The sequence below is a fragment of the Rattus rattus genome, chromosome 9 (assembly GCF_011064425.1).
Source record: "Rattus rattus isolate New Zealand chromosome 9, Rrattus_CSIRO_v1, whole genome shotgun sequence".
NCBI lineage: Eukaryota > Metazoa > Chordata > Mammalia > Rodentia > Muridae > Rattus > Rattus rattus.
Genome location: NC_046162.1, coordinates 92080491 through 92095845, shown reverse-complemented (window position 1 = coordinate 92095845; position 15355 = coordinate 92080491). Strand labels below are relative to the sequence as shown.

The 15355-nt window shown below is 51.7% G+C and overlaps 1 protein-coding gene across 1 annotated transcript; it reads left to right on the top strand.

Annotated features, from left to right (window-relative positions):
- Positions 1–260: 260 nt before the first annotated feature.
- Unc119 (unc-119 lipid binding chaperone) lies at positions 261–5758 on the top strand. Its single transcript, XM_032913709.1, has 5 exons — positions 261–593; positions 3839–3952; positions 4425–4527; positions 4707–4879; positions 5142–5758. Exons 1-5 carry the CDS (start codon positions 374–376, stop codon positions 5252–5254), a joined length of 723 nt encoding a protein of 240 aa, XP_032769600.1. The 5' UTR covers positions 261–373; the 3' UTR covers positions 5255–5758.
- The last annotated feature ends 9597 nt before the right edge of the window (positions 5759–15355 follow it).

Sequence of the window (15355 nt, the reverse complement as noted above, 5' to 3'; positions counted from 1 at the left end):
CTGGTTAGCTGGAAATTGAGGGGAAGTACTTTAGAACTGGGTGGGGGTGGGAGGTTAAGACTTGGGCTGAAGGCAGGGTAACGCTATCAGGGAAAGACCTTGCGGCTGGAACCAGAGATTAAGAGGAGAGGTATTCCGTATCTACATTGTCAAAAAGTTCACAAGGACCCCCAGGATTCTGGCTCCACCGCTGGAGAAGCCAGACGGTGGGCGGGGCATGTGTGACCCGCCTCCTGTGGGCGTGACCAAGGCGGGACGGCACCTGGGGCCCGGCCGGGGGTGGGGCGGCGGACGCTCCCCCTTCCCCTGGCTCCAGCCGGCGCAAGCAGCGGCGGCGGTGGCAGCGGGCGAGGATCTGCGGCCCCGCGAGGCCATGAAGGTGAAGAAGGGCGGCGGCGGGACCGGACCGGGGGCGGAGCCCGTTCCAGGGGCCTCGAACCGGAGCGTGGAGCCCACGCGGGAGCCTGGGGCGGAAGCCGAGTCCGGGTCCGAGTCGGAGCCGGAGCCAGGCCCGGGGCCCAGACTGGGGCCGCTGCAGGGCAAGCAGCCCATCGGGCCGGAGGACGTGCTGGGGCTGCAGCGGATCACGGGCGGTGAGCACCGGCGAGGGAGCGCCACCCGCGGGCTGGAGGGAGAGCGCGGGAGGGGGCCCACGAGGCTCAGAGTCCGGCCCCCACCCCTCCCCCACGCAATGCCCCTCCTCTGTGTCCCCCTACTCTCTTTCTCTCCCTGCCTCCAAGTCTGAAATCTCCACGCTCTTTCCCTTGCGCCCCTCCTCTCCTTGTAGTGGCTTCTTTTCACCCCACTCCTTCTATTTCAGGGGGCCCACCCCTTTTCCCATGGTGGAGGTGGGGCAGCAGCTGCATCTGTAACCCTTTCCCCTGTGGAGTCTTCGGAACCCTTTGAGGCTGCTCGCACAGAGGAGTGTGCCTCGTTGCAGTCTGTCTAAAGTGGCCACCTCAGGCTAGGTGGAGGCAAGGAAAACCCACAGGCTCCCTGACCGTTATTGCCCTGTTTCCCCAATGAGGGCTGAGGCCATACTCTGCCCAGGAACGTTATTGATCAGAAAGTGTGCTTCCCTATGTTGGCTGTGGGCCGTGTCATGGAAGCAAGTGCGTGCCCCCCAAGCCAGGACTTGTTCTTTTTCTGGGGCTCTCTCATCAAGGGAAGCCTAGTCTCTACTAGAGCTGAGTTTTCAGAGTCCCAGAGTTTGCCCTGTAATTGGCTGTGTGACCTTGGGGATGCAATTTCATTTGCAGGAGCATGTTTCCTTTTCATCTGTAAAATGGGAACACGAACAATGTTACCTCCCTCAAGGTTATTTGTGAAAATAGAGCCAGTCTTCTGATTTTGGACAATGCTTGGCATGCTATGCATGCTGTCAGCTCCTTTATCAGCAGCGTTGGAAGCCACACAGGACTGTTCAGAGTGGCTGCCTGCAGGCAGATAAGTGAGCATTCAGGGCAAAGGCAGGCATTACCACAGACAGTGAACAACAACTAGAGAGTCTTCTGGAGAGAGGTTGGCCGAGCCTTGAAGAATGGAAGGTATTTGGAGAGAGAGTGACACGTTGCCTTGGAATGGATGGGTCACCGGCACCCTGCTCTGTCTCCGTTTGTGTTCCCTTTCTAATGGGATGGACATGGGTGCTAGTGTGGAAGTAAACCCTCTCTAGCCCCAGGAGCCACAGAGGCCAGGGCTCCCAGACAGCTGTGGAGGGGACCAGGATGACAGGCCTGTACATCTGGGTCCCTGGGGGCCTCCCTCCTCCTTCCAGGGCTAGGCAGCAGCATTCTTGGCTAGACCTCCAGAGCGCTTGCTCCCTTGGCCAAGCAGGCATCAGTGGAGGGAGGGAGGGAGGGGCCTCGACCAGGCTGATGTTGAAGCCAGTGGGCTGCATTTTGTAATAGCAGCCCTTACAGCTTAGCTTAGCTTAGCCCTGTGGGTGGAGGGCAGGCTCACTTGTCCCAGTCCTGGATAACTGGAGGCTTATTTTGCAACGAAGGAAGCTTCCAGGTGAAGTCACAGCATGTGTCTCCCAACCTGGAGGGAGTTCATAGCCTACAGAGGATGAGCAAAGACAAGTGCCTCTTGAGAGCCCTGTGCTGTGCAGCATTTGAAAACAGGGTTCCAGGTCTCTCCTCCACCTTGCCTGCCATCTTGTGACCCTAATCACATAGGTCTGAGGTTTGCTGTTCCTGGATTACCAGGCCCTGAATCCAGCTTAGGAAGCTATTTGTGGCTTCAAGGAAGAGAGCAGGTGGGTTCTGAGCCACCGCTGCTCAACTACTCTGGCCTGACCTTGGGTCCTGGGCCTGGTTTTTCTTGGCTGAGGAGAGATCCTCGCTCCTTGTAAGGACAGAGAGTCCCAGAAGTTGAGTTTGCAGTGTAAGAGACTGAGGGTGACAGGTTGTTCCGGGTGAGAGGAGAGGGTCCTAGGCTGGGCCTGCAGTGAGAAAGGCGGCTTTTCCTGGGAGTTGGACAACTAAGGTCCTGCTTCCAATTCTGCCCCCTCTTCTCCTTTTGCTCTGCAGCGTCTTTTTATAGCTTTATCTCAGACCTCAGCTCCAAGGTGCTAGAGACGCTGTCAGGAGGGCTTCCTGGAGGGGGCTGCCCCCCCTGGCTTGAGGAGGAGACAGGCCTAAGGAAGAGAAAATGGCTTTATATTCACTTCCTTTTTCAACCACAGAGGAATAGGGGGTGGCCCAGGGGCCTGGAGGGTGACTTCCGGGCCTCTGTAGGTCAGCGGGGAGGATGTGGTACACAGTGGAGGCTGGCAGCACCCAAGCCTCCACAGCCTTCTTCTGCACCTTCCTACTTCTTGCCAGGGCCTCCCCCTAGGACTTGGTGTAAGTTTTATGAAGCAGGAAGACCGGGAGTTCAAGGCCAGCATCTGCCACGTAGTGAGTTTGAGGTTAGCCTAGGCGACATGGAATCCTGGCTTAAAAAAACGGTGACAAAAGAGTGGTAAGGGTTAGACCATGAACTAACTCCCTTAGGCAACGCTTAGCTCTCCTGGCTTCCTTCTGAGCCCAGGACTCTCCTTGCCTCATCCCTGTGGCACCTGCTGTGCCCACTGCATCCTTTCTGTGCTCTTTTCTCTAAAGACCAGAGAGCACTTTATTCCTGAGGTTGGCTCAGGGCCAAGGCTGGAAAGATGACCTCTAAGGGTTCCCTCTGTTTGCTAAGACTTCCTCCCACTGGGAGATCAGCCGAGGATCTGTGGGGCAGCGCCGGCCCCTTGTGTCCCAGGGCTTCCTTGCCTGAGTACGCAGAGCCCTATAAGCTGCTTAAGAGAGCTGGGTTAGCGTAAGCTGCTTACAGTGGGGGAGGGGCGGGGCAGGGCAGCAGGGAAGGGTACCAGCCTGCCCCAATACAGCCTGTGCAAGGGAAAGTTCCCTTCAAGATCAGCCTTGCCTGACACCTAGATGTCACGCCCCAGGGTTGTGTGTGGTGAGGGTGGGGCGCATGCCCAGGAAGAACTGTAACTCTCCTCCCCCCCCGAGAGCTGCATGCTCCCTTTGGAGTGAAGTCCCCCTCATGCTGGAAGCTTCCACTAGGCAGGAGGTCCGGTTGTCCGAAGGATGCATGCCAACCTCGCAAAGCCGAGATTGAAATAAGGATTGCCAAGAGGGTGGGAGGGTCGGTATGGTGGAGGTGACTTGCCTTGCCTCTGAGGCCACTAGGATCGTCCCTGTTCATCCTTAACTAGGCAGGCTTCCATAACAAAATTCTGTCCCCTGCACTGTGGGGCTTCTCCAAGACAGGGGCCCACCAAAACTGAATCCACAGTGGGTGTTTTGGGGTCCCTGTTTGCTCAGCTGCCTGTCTCCCATAGACTACCTGTGCTCCCCTGAGGAGAATATCTACAAGATTGACTTCGTCAGGTTCAAGATCCGGGACATGGACTCAGGGACTGTTCTTTTTGAAATCAAGAAGCCCCCTGTTTCCGGTGAGTGGGATTGGTGCACCATTGAGAGGAAAAGGTGGGCAAGCACAGTGGAGCGGGCTGTCTAGGTTCTTTGAGCCACGGGGAGGTCAGAGCACAGTCCAGACCTGAACTTCAGCACACTCAGGTGTCTGTGGGCAGACAGGCCTCTTCTTTTTTCTACCACTGTTTCTCAGGGTGGACATGTTGGGAGCATTGCCCTGTTTAAGTACTGGTCAGCCTGTCCTCTGCTGGCCTCCCTAGGTACTGCAGCCCCTAAGGCCTCCCATAATCCTATGCGCATCCTATGGCTCTGGGAACCCCTGAACACTGGTGACTTGTTGATCTAGAACCCTGTAGGTACCACTCTTCAACAAAAGTGTACCAGAATCTCCTGAAGAGTTTAGAAACGTTTGATCAGAGGTCCTTGGGGGAGGGTGGAGTAGGCAAAGGCCCCAGCCTGAAGCCCACTGAGCCCAGCTGGGGTACATTACAGAACGGTTGCCCATCAACCGGCGGGACCTGGACCCCAATGCAGGGCGCTTTGTTCGCTACCAGTTCACACCTGCCTTCCTCCGCCTAAGGCAGGTGGGAGCCACGTGAGTCACTGGGCTGGGGTGAGGGCTGGGGGGCGAGTGTGAGGGTGGGAACAGCCCCCTTCCAGAGCCTCTCGGTGGCGGTCTGCCTGGAGCCTTGGAGCCTGGAGTCCCTTGGCTGGCTGGCTGGCTGGCTGGTTGGTGTGGAAGCTACTCAGCCTTGCCCGCTTCTCTTAACTCAGGGTGGAGTTCACAGTGGGAGACAAGCCGGTCAACAACTTCCGCATGATTGAGAGGCACTACTTTCGAAACCAGCTCCTCAAAAGCTTCGACTTCCACTTTGGCTTCTGCATTCCCAGCAGCAAGAACACCTGTGAGCACATCTATGACTTCCCGCCTCTCTCCGAGGAGCTAAGTGAGTGGGGATGTGGAGAACCCAGGCTCAGGGTCGGGAGGTGGGGGGCGGTACCTGTGCATCTGGTCCCCGTGCACCTACCCTGCATCACTTTCTTACCTGGCGCCACTCCCGTGTCCCCAGGAGGGAAACAGGCTCAGAGAGGCTGAGGAACTCTCTGAAGTGGTTCATCTGTCCCTGCCTCCCTCTCTCCCAGTTCTAAAGTCCCTACAGGGTCTGGCTCAGGGTCCTGACCTTTGCCCTGGGTGGGCCTCTCTTGCAGTCAGTGAGATGATTCGTCATCCGTATGAGACACAGTCTGACAGCTTCTACTTCGTGGATGATCGGCTGGTGATGCACAACAAGGCAGACTATTCCTACAGCGGGACCCCCTGACCTCCAACACTGCCCCTGAGGCTCTGGCCTGGACCCTGTGCTGTGACCTCTCCATCACCGTCTCTATTTGGGGATGGTTCCAGTGGCTCTGGACCCTGAGTCAGTCTTGAGAGGAAGGTTGCCCAGCATCCCTAGGCAAGCCTCTGAAGCTTGTGGGAGGGGCAGCGCGGGAGACTGTCCCCATGTTCAGGAAGGCCTCCTGCAAGAGGAGGATTTCCGGATGCCTCACTAGGTCCACGGGCCTGAGTTTCAGAGTAGTGTTCCCTTCTTGACTGTGACTAGATCAGGTTAGGGATCCGTTCCCTGTCCCTTGCCCACCACCTCCAGGGTATTTATAGTTCACAGACAAAGATCCACATTGGGTACCCTGGTCTCAGTCCTGGCCTCCATCAGGGGCCGAGAAACTGCCCGAGGTGTGAGCGGGGTGGGTCCAGATTGCAACCTGTAGGACCTGGACAAACTGTATATAGTTTTCAATAAACCTTTTCTGTTCTTGGGTGTGGCCAGCCTGTGTGTCTATAGGGAAAGGCAGGGGTGGAGTGGAATAGGAGGGGTTCGTGTTCGTTGCTTTTTATCATGACAAAAGTACATGAGAAAATCAACTTAGAAGAGGTAAGATTTACTTTCAGTTCAGAGGTTTCAGTCCATGGCTGCCACATGGCCCTGTCACTGGGGACCTCTGGTGAGGGAGAATGATGTGGTAGGGGAAAGTGGGCTGAGGCAGAACTGCTCACCTGGGAGCAGAAGCAGAGAGAGACAGATAGACAGAGTGAGAGAGCACAATATACCAAGAATAAGGTCAGAACAGGATACCCCTTGCAAACATTAGGTCCATCTCCCCCATCTAGGCCCTTACGATCACTCAATATCGCCACTAGCTGGTGACCTAAGCGGTGCTTTGAGGGGAGTGTTTATATCCAACCACACTGATCAAGAGAATAAGAACCCTCACTTCCCAGTGCCTTCTGGCCAGGGGGTCTTCCCTGGCCTCAGATTCTCAACATCTAAGTGAGTATTTAGGGCATGGTTCAAGCTAGGATTCCTCCTGTGATGGAGACCCAGGGTCTTTGGTATAAAGGTAATGACTTGACAGCAGATACTGGAGCAAAGACCATCAGCTCAGGATGGGGAAGGAAGAGATACAGGGAGGTGGCTTTGTTTTCCACTTCCTCTGACCCCCAGAGGCCACTCCTAAGTGCCCTCATCAGAGAAGGGCACCATCTCCCTGCACTTAGCTGCCTTGCAGCCCCTCTAGTCTGGCCAGTCCTGTGCATAATATTTCTGTTAGCCTCTCACCCCTCCCAGGTCTCTCTTTTAGTGGAGGAAATTCAAGAACTGAAGGAGGAGGAGGCTAGCTTAGGGTTAGCAGTCTGATGCTGCAGGTTCTTTTTTCCATATACCAAACCAGCCTAACCCTCCAGGCTGAGCAGCCCCAGAATGCCAAGCCATAGAGCTCTGGCCGAGGGCCAGGATTTCTACTGAACTTTGGGAATTCTAATGTATATGTCGGTATCTCCATGTGTAGGTGGGGTGCATGTCTGTAAAGGACAAAGGTCAACACTTTCCAGAGCATCTGATGTTCTCTGGGATACACATGCAGACTAAACACTCATACATATAAAATAAATATTTTTAAAAAAAATTTTTAGGCCCTTTTGTTTGAGGGGCAAACACTGAACTGACTGAGCTGTCTCCAGACTTTTCAACTGAGAACCTGAGAACTTTTTTGTTTGCATAAATGTGTTGTATGTGGACCTGTGTATGTTCATGTGTGGGTATGTGCATGTGTGTGGAGGCCAGAGGCTGACAATAGGGGTCTTCCTCAGTTGCTTTCCACTTTCCTTACTGAAGGAGGGTGTCTGGATGAGCCAAGAGCTTGCGGATTTGACTAGGCTAGCGAGCCAGCTTGCCTGGGAGACCGCCTGTCTCCATGTTCTTCAAACTGGGAGTCTGACCTCCACACTTAGCTTTAATGTGGATGCTGGGACTCTGAACTCCAGGCTTCATGTTTGTGTGGCACTTTATCCACCGAGCCGTCTCAGCTCTCCTGCTTAAGATTTTTAAAGAGGTGGATTCTCAAGACTGATGGATAATTGGATGAGGGACCAGTAGAAGGGGACCAAGACTAATGCTTGGCTGTGGCCTGGAAATGGGGGAGCCATTACTGAGCTGGAGGATCCAGGTTGCTTAAAGGTGAAGGTTATCAGGATATCAAGAGTTCAGGGATACACTGTGGGGTAGTACAGATGTCCTGGAAACAGTGACCAAGAGACAGAAAGTTGGGTCCTGAGACCAGGAAGGGAATAAAGGCTGGCGATTATAAGGTCTTCAGCTGACACTGGAGAGTCAGTGAGAAGGGAAGTATAGTGAGAATTTTGGATTTTAAAACACAAAACACACACACACAGAGAGAGAGAGAGAGAGAGAGAGAGAGAGAGAGAGAGAGAGAGAGAGAGAGAAAGAGACAGAGACAGAGACAGAGACAGAGAAGAATGTGGCTTCATTTTAATCCCAGGTGTGGGGACGTGGGGCTGCTTCAGATTGTCCACAGTGGCTGACTGGTTCGCCTGATTTGTCTCGTGCTCTAACAGGGGTGTGGTTTTGCCAGCTGCAGATAGTTTCTCAATTGTGCGACTTTTGGAATTCTGGAGACTTCAGAGGGTAGATAAATGCTAGGGCCCTGAGAGGTGGGATGGGTTTTTGATTGGTTGGTGAATTGATGGTTGCTGTTGGTTGTGGTTTGTTAGGTAGTTGTGCACAAAGAAGACACAACAAGATGGAATTAGATATCCTGACAGTAGGCGAGGGTCACACTTGCCCCAAGGAACTGGACTAATCATCAGGATTAGTCTAGCAATAGCATCGGCCCCTTTCCAGCCCCTGACTCTATTCAGGGATCTCTTTTCTATCCCTTTTTTCTCTAATCTAGTGCTGGGGGATTGAGAGCATGGGAGAAAAGGGGTGGAGAAGGGTGAAAGAGGAACCCACAAAGCAGCAAAAGATCAGCAACAGGGAGGGGGATGGATACCAGTGAAGCCACTGCCCCTCGCCCCCTAACTGAGGCCTCTCAATGAAAGTGAGCCGACCTTGGGTATCCTGGTCCTGGCTAGGATTGTGTCAACCTGACACAAGCTAGAGTCATCTGAAAAGAGGGAATGTCAACTGAGAAAATGCTTCACTAAGATCCAGCTGTAAGGCGTTTTCTTAACTAGTGACTGATTAGGGAGGGCCCAGACCACTGTGGGTGATGCCATCCCTGCCTGGGTTGATGGTCCTGGGTTCTATAAGAAAGAAGGCCGAGCAAGCCGTGAGGAGCCCCACCCCTCCACAGCCTCTGCATTAGCTCCTGCCTCCATGTTTGTTTCTGCCCTGTGTGAGTTCCTGTTCAGTGAGGAAGTGTAAGACTCAGATAAACCCTCTCCTCCCCAAGTTGCTTTGGTCATTTTTTTTTTTCTTCTCAACAGCCTTTATTGCAGGACCACCACATTGCTGATACGGGGACTGGTCATGGCGTTTTATCACAGCATTAATCACTCGAACTAGGACACTGGGGCAGGTCAGGATTTGAGAACAGGGCAGGAGGGGAACTCATCATGGAGAGAGTAGCTGCCTGTTTTGAGTTGAACCCAGAGCCTTGGGTATCCTAGGCAAGTGCTCCACCACTGAGCTGTATTCTCAGAGGGAAGTGTGGCACATGGAATGCAGATCTCAAAAACCCTTAGCGGCCACAAAACTGGTGAAGGCATGTGGCAAGGATTTATAATTACTCTGGGCATGGTGGCATATACCTTTAATCCCAACACCCAGGAGGTCAGCCAGAGCTACATAGAGAGACTCTGTCTCAAAAACAAAACAAAACAACAACAAAAGCAAACTGTAATTGATGTGGAGGGGTCTTTGTCAATGAGGCTGCACAGGTATACAGGCTTGTTCTTGTGATGGTTTTAGTTTGTGGCATTACAAGTCTTCAGAAAGTCATAGCGAGGTGGGACTTACACTTGGGTCAGAAAGAAGACCCAAGTATAACCTGGTATGGTTGACAGTAAAGGACACCTCCAACCCCCAGCCTCCCCAAAGTGCCCCCCCCCATACACCTCCAACCCCTCACCCTGAGCTGTGCGTCCCAGAGAGAGAGAGAGGCAAGGAAATCAGGCTGAGCTTCTAATGCGTTTTTTTTGCACTTCTACATGCAGACCACAAGGGGGCTCTATATTCTACAAACCTCATCCCTGTAGCTGGGTACCAGGTTGGCTCCTTGCATCCCTTGGGCCTGGAGGAGGCAAGGCTGGGAAAAAAAAGAAAAGGAGGGAAGGAGGGAAGGAGGGAAGGAGGGAAGGAAGGAAGGAAGGAAGGAAGGAAGGAAGGAAGGAAGGAAGGAAGGAAGGAAGGAAGGAAGGAAGGAAGGAAGGAAGGCAGGCAGGCAGGAAGGCAGGCAGGAAGGCAGGCAGGCAGGCAGGCAGACCTTGGCTGCTTTCTCCTGTAGTCTAATGGCTCTGACAGTGGTCCAGCTGCCAATGACGTGACTTGCTCCATTTGGCTCCTGGCACCATCCCATGGAAAGAGGAAGGAAGTGGGGTGTTTAGTGCTACTGGGGAGTTGTTCATCTTGAAGGCACAATTCTCGTGGTCTCGCGAGGACTCAGGTAACCTCGCTGAAGTGAACCAATCTTTTTCAGTTTTGAGTCTTTGGGGGTGTGGTGAGGATTCTACTACGGGATAGAGTAGGAAACTCAGACACTGCAGGGAACCTCACAGTGGTCACCCACCTGGGCTGGCCTTCAGGGTATATGTTGGGATTGCCAGCCCAGATGTTAGAACACGGAGACATCTTATCCAGTTGGGGAAGAACAGATGCCCAAGGCTCTACTGCTTTCCCCCTAGCCTAACCTCTCTCCTGAGTGTTGCCATCCATACCCCCACCCTGTGGCCCCTAATACTTCCTATGCTTTGTTTATTTAAACACACACACAGAGGGAGGACAGAGACAGAGAGAGAGAGAGAGAGAGAGACAGACAGACACACACACACACACACACACACACACACACACACACAGACTCTCTGCATAGCTCTGACTGTCCTAGAGCTCTGTAAACCCAACAGGCCTTGAACTCACCGAGATTCTCCTGCCTCTGCCTCCTGAGTGCTGGAATTAAAGGAGTGCACAGCGATGCCTGGCTTATTTAAAATAACTATATATTTTTAATTTAATTTTATTTTACATTATATGAGTATATATGAGGGCACCAGGTCCCAGGAACTGGAGTTATAGACAATTGTGAGCTACCATGTAGATGCTGGAACCTAACCCCAGATTCTCTGCAAGAGCAACTAATGTTCCTAACTGCTGAGCCATCTCTATTTTTTTTTAAAATATATTGTGGACCCCTTTGTTATCAGTCTGTTAAAGACTCTGGACAATGTGGGTTTTTTTTTCACCAACATATATGTTACAATCCTTCAAATGTTTGTTTCTAAAATGATGGGTTTGTGTGTGTTGCAATGCTTACAATATTCTATGAAGATAGGTTTCTTTTTTTGTTCTTTTTCCTTTTGTAGAACTGGAACTTGGAACCCAGGTCTTCACAAGCATGAGGCAAGAACTCAGTCATTGTCTTCCAGTCTCACCCTAAGACCATATTTGTGGTTTCTTTTTTCTCCTCTGTTTTTTTCCTTCAAGACAGGGTTTCTCTGTGTAACCCTGGCTGTCCTGGAACTACTCTTTCTGTAGACCAGGCTGGCCTCAAATTCAGAGATCCACCTGCCTCTGCCTCCCAAGTGCTGGGATTAAAGGCATGTGCCACTGCTGTGGGCTCTCCTCTGTTTTAAGAGACAGCATCTCATTACGGTGGCTTTGAAATCCTAGTTCAAGTGACCATCCTCTTTTAGTCTTCTGAGTGTCACGTGAGCCTGTACTAGCTCATCAGGCATGGCTCCTTTGGCAAAAAAAAGTTAAGCTTGTAATTTGTTGTCAGGTTTGCTAAGTTTCAAGCAAAGATCGAAATGATGTAACTTTGTGTCTGTATATGGGTGTGAATGCTTGTGTGTGTGTGTGTGTGTGTGTGTGTGTGTGTGTGTGTGTGTGTGTGTGTGTGTGTGTGTGTGTGTGTGTGTGTGTGTGTGTGTGTGTGTGTGTGTGTGTGTGTGTGTGAGTGTGTGTGTGAGTGTGTGTGGTATGTTTGTGAGTGTTGTGTGTGCATGTGTGGTGGGGTGTGTGTGTGTGGTGTGTGTGTGTGAGGTGTGGTGTGTGTGTGTGTGTGTGTGAATCTGTGTGTGTGTGTGTGGTGTGTGTGTGAGGGTGTGTGGTGTGTGTGTGAATCTGTGTGTGTGAGGTGTGTGTGTGGTGTGTGTGTATAGTATGTGTGTGTGCTGTACATATATGCATAGTGTGTTGCATGTATATGGTGTATGTGTGTGCTGTGTATGTATAGTGTGGTGTGGTGTGGTGTGTGTGTGTGTTTGTGTGTGGTATGTGGGGTGTGTGTGTGTGTGTGTGTGTGGAGTGTGTGTGTGTGTGGTGGGTGTGTGTGGTGTGTGTGTGTATGTGTGTGTGTGTGTGTGTGTGTGTGTGTGTGTGTGTGAGTGTGTGTGGGTGTGTGTGTGGGTGTGTGTGTGTGTGGGTGTGTGTGTGTGTGTGTGTGTGTGTGTGTGTGTGTGTGTGTGTGTGTGTGTGTGTGTGTGTGTGTGAGTGTGTGTGAGTGTGTGTGAGTGTGTGTGAGTGTGTGAGAGTGTGTGTGTGTGTGAGTGTGTGTGGTGTGTGTGGTGTGTGTGTGTGTGTGTGGTGTGTGGTGTGGTGTGTGTGGTGTGTGTGTGTGTGTGTGGGGGGTGTGGTGTGTGTGGTGGGGGGGGTGTGTGGGTGTGTGTGTGTGTGTGGTGGGTGTTTGGGTGTGGGTGTGAGTGTGTTTGATAGTATATGTGTGTGTGAGTGTGTGGGTGGGAGTGTATGGGTGTGTGTGAATGTGTGTGTTTGAGTACGAATATGTGAGTGTGTGTTAGGCTTTTGTGTGAGTGTGTGTGTGAGTGTGTTGTGTGTGTGTGAGGAGTATGTGTGTGTGTGTGTGTGTGTGTGTAACTGCTTATGTGTGAATGGATGTGTCTGTATATATGTGTCTGTATATATTTGTATTATTCCTTTGAGACTGAATAGAGCTGGTGGCCAGTAATTTTTTCCTCCAAGCTTCTGGGCCTTTGGATGATTTTCTCCTTGAACCGGCTATGTAGCTGAAGCTTGACTTCATGCTCCTGATTCCCCTGCCTCCACACTCCAAGAGCCTAGATTACATGTGTGCACTTCTATGACCCAGTGGTTTGAGAAATTTTGTGAAATCCCTAAACAAAAGATCTAATTCCTCCTGAAAGTAGAAATGCACTTAACAGGTGCCTGCCAGCAGGGAGCAGCATAGGAGCATGGGTGTGGGCTTTGTTTTCAGAATGGAGTTGGGTCCAGTTTTAAAATCTGATATGCAGTCTGGTGTCAAGGGACCCGAACAATTACACCCAAAGTCCTATCTACGTGCCACACACTGTCCTTGCTCAGATAGCCAGCTCACACATGACATGCCAAATGGGCCCACCGAGACAGATTTGATTGAAGGTCTCCTGGTGATACCTTTTTGTCTCCTAGTTTAAGGTATATAGGGGTAGGGGGAGGTTTGTTTGTGCCCCAAGGTCCCAAGTGTCAAGAACCAAGGAAGTAGGTCCCAGAACAGTTTTAGGAATCAATTGTCCTGTGCCTGAGGGCCTGGGTGTCAAGATGCATGCCAGCGTGGGCCAAAGCTGGGCACCACATACCCTGGGTTTTGGCAGACAACTGTATCCCTCTTCCACGGAGGCAAACAGTTCATTTTCTTGGGTGTGCCAGTTGACCATGCTTCTCCCATGTCCTACCCCACCCCAGCTCCTCTTAGAGACTTAGGAAGACACTAATGTGAGGTGAGCTTCTGCCCTGGGATTCTTTGTAGAGCCCTGTAGGTATTGGCTGGCTTCCAGGCCTGACCCCCAGACTAACAAGTCAAATACCTGGATGTGGCTGATCTAGACTCATGTGCATGTTTCTGGAGGAGGAGCTACAGAGCCGCCCCTTTCTGGGGCAGCCACCCCTACCTATGGGGTGGGCTGTAATGGGACCCTTGGCCTTCCCGAGTTCATCTTCCACCACCAACAGCACAGGCAGTACCAGGTTAGGCTCCATCTTGTCACCCATGGAACCCAGAGCCCCAAACAGGCTTAGCATCTCTCCCAGGTAGTGACAAGAAGATACACCCTTAGAAAGGGAAGTGACCCTTTCTTTTCTTTAAAACAAACAAACAAACAAACAAACAAACAAACAAACCCAAACATAGATATGTATGCCTACACGTGAGCGCAGTGCCCTTAGAGGCCAGAGGCCAGAGGCATCTGATCCCCTGGATGTGGGATTACAGAGGTTATAAGGCACTTGATGTGGTTGGTACTAGGAACAGCGGAACTCAGGTCCTCTGGAAGAGCAGCAAGTGCTCTTAACCACCATCTCTCCAGCCACAACAGTGACTCTGTCTTGTGCAATTAGGGTCAGCCATGGCAGCATCTGACAGGTGTCAGAAGAGGCATTGAAAGAAGTCAGCTCCTTTCTCTGGACAGGCAACCCCAGATTCCTATTTTTTCACGTTCCTCTGAGAAGAGGCCTTGCCTGGCTGCTCACACATCATGGTCTAGAGCAGTGGTTCTCAACCTTCCTAAGACTGTGACCCCCATATAGTTCCTCATGTTCTGGTGACCCCTGACTGTAGAATTTCGTGGCTATTCTATAACGATCATTTTGCTATTATTATGGACTAAGAGGTAAATATCTGATATACAGGGTCTCTGATATATGACCCTGTGAAAGGGTCATTTGACCCAAAGGAGTCTCGACCCACAAGTTCAGGACCACTGGTCTAGACGCCTTACTAAGGCAGCAGAGATGGCTTGAGCCGTTAAGAGAGCTTGCTGCTCTGCTAGAGATCCCAAGTTTGCTTTGCAGCATCCATCCAGAGCTCACAACTGCTTGTAACTCCAGCTCCAGGGGATCGGATGCTTTCCTTTGGGCCAACACACACATGCACACATATTTTCCAACACACACACACACACACACACACACACCCTTAAAGTCCTTCCAGACACCCAGTGGGCTGCTTGGGGAGTGAGGATCCCAAAAATGAAGGCTCAGAAGTTGCAACCATCAGGCACTTACTTTATTGTTCCAGGCAGGGAATGATGATAGGTGACGACTGAGGGATTCGTCCACCCTTGTGTGAGCTTGGGGACAACCTATGGAGGTACTTATGCCCTCAGGCCCAGGGAAGGCTGAGAATCCCACTTGGTGGGTCATGGTGGGCATTTGAATCCCAGCTCTACAGACATTCTGCCGGCTCCCTGGGAGTCCCAAGTCTGCTATGCAGGTGTGTGTGTGTGTGTGTGTGTGTGTGTGTATGTGTGTGTGTGTGTATGTGTGTGAATCACACACACACCACATCCTGTGGCGGGCTACAAACTCTAGTTACCCAGGATGCTTGAAACAGTTGACAGCATCTCGTAAGCTGGGGTCTGAAGTATAGGAAACCTCTCTTTGAGAAGGAATGAGACTTGGCCACTTGGAAGGGGCCTTTCCTGTGGCTGAGACTAAGAGAGGGGGACAAGTTCAAGTTTCTGAGGACAAGGGTTCTTTCCAAACACTTTGTGTTGGATTTGGGCTCAGTTTGGTCCCAGGGTAGATGCTGCCCCCTTCTGTGTGTCACCCTGGAGGTGGCCAGCCAGAGTATATACTCAGGATGGATAGATAAGTCCTATGAAGTAGCTGTCTCCCTAAGGGGTTCACAGGTCACGTGGGAGGAGACCCTGTAGGCTATAAGGGTGTAAGATAGGAGAATAAATAGAGATTTCTGGGAGAGAATATGACTGAAGTGGGTCACGCCTGTAGAGCAAATGGGGATTAGGATGAGGTTTGGGGGGGTTGATCTTTGACCTGTCACACTGGCCCTGAGCTTTGCTAACTAAAGCTTTTAGCTCTCAGCTGCCCCAGAAATCAAATCAGACTCTGTGATATTATTCTAAGATTTCCTCTGAGTGGAAGGCACAAGAT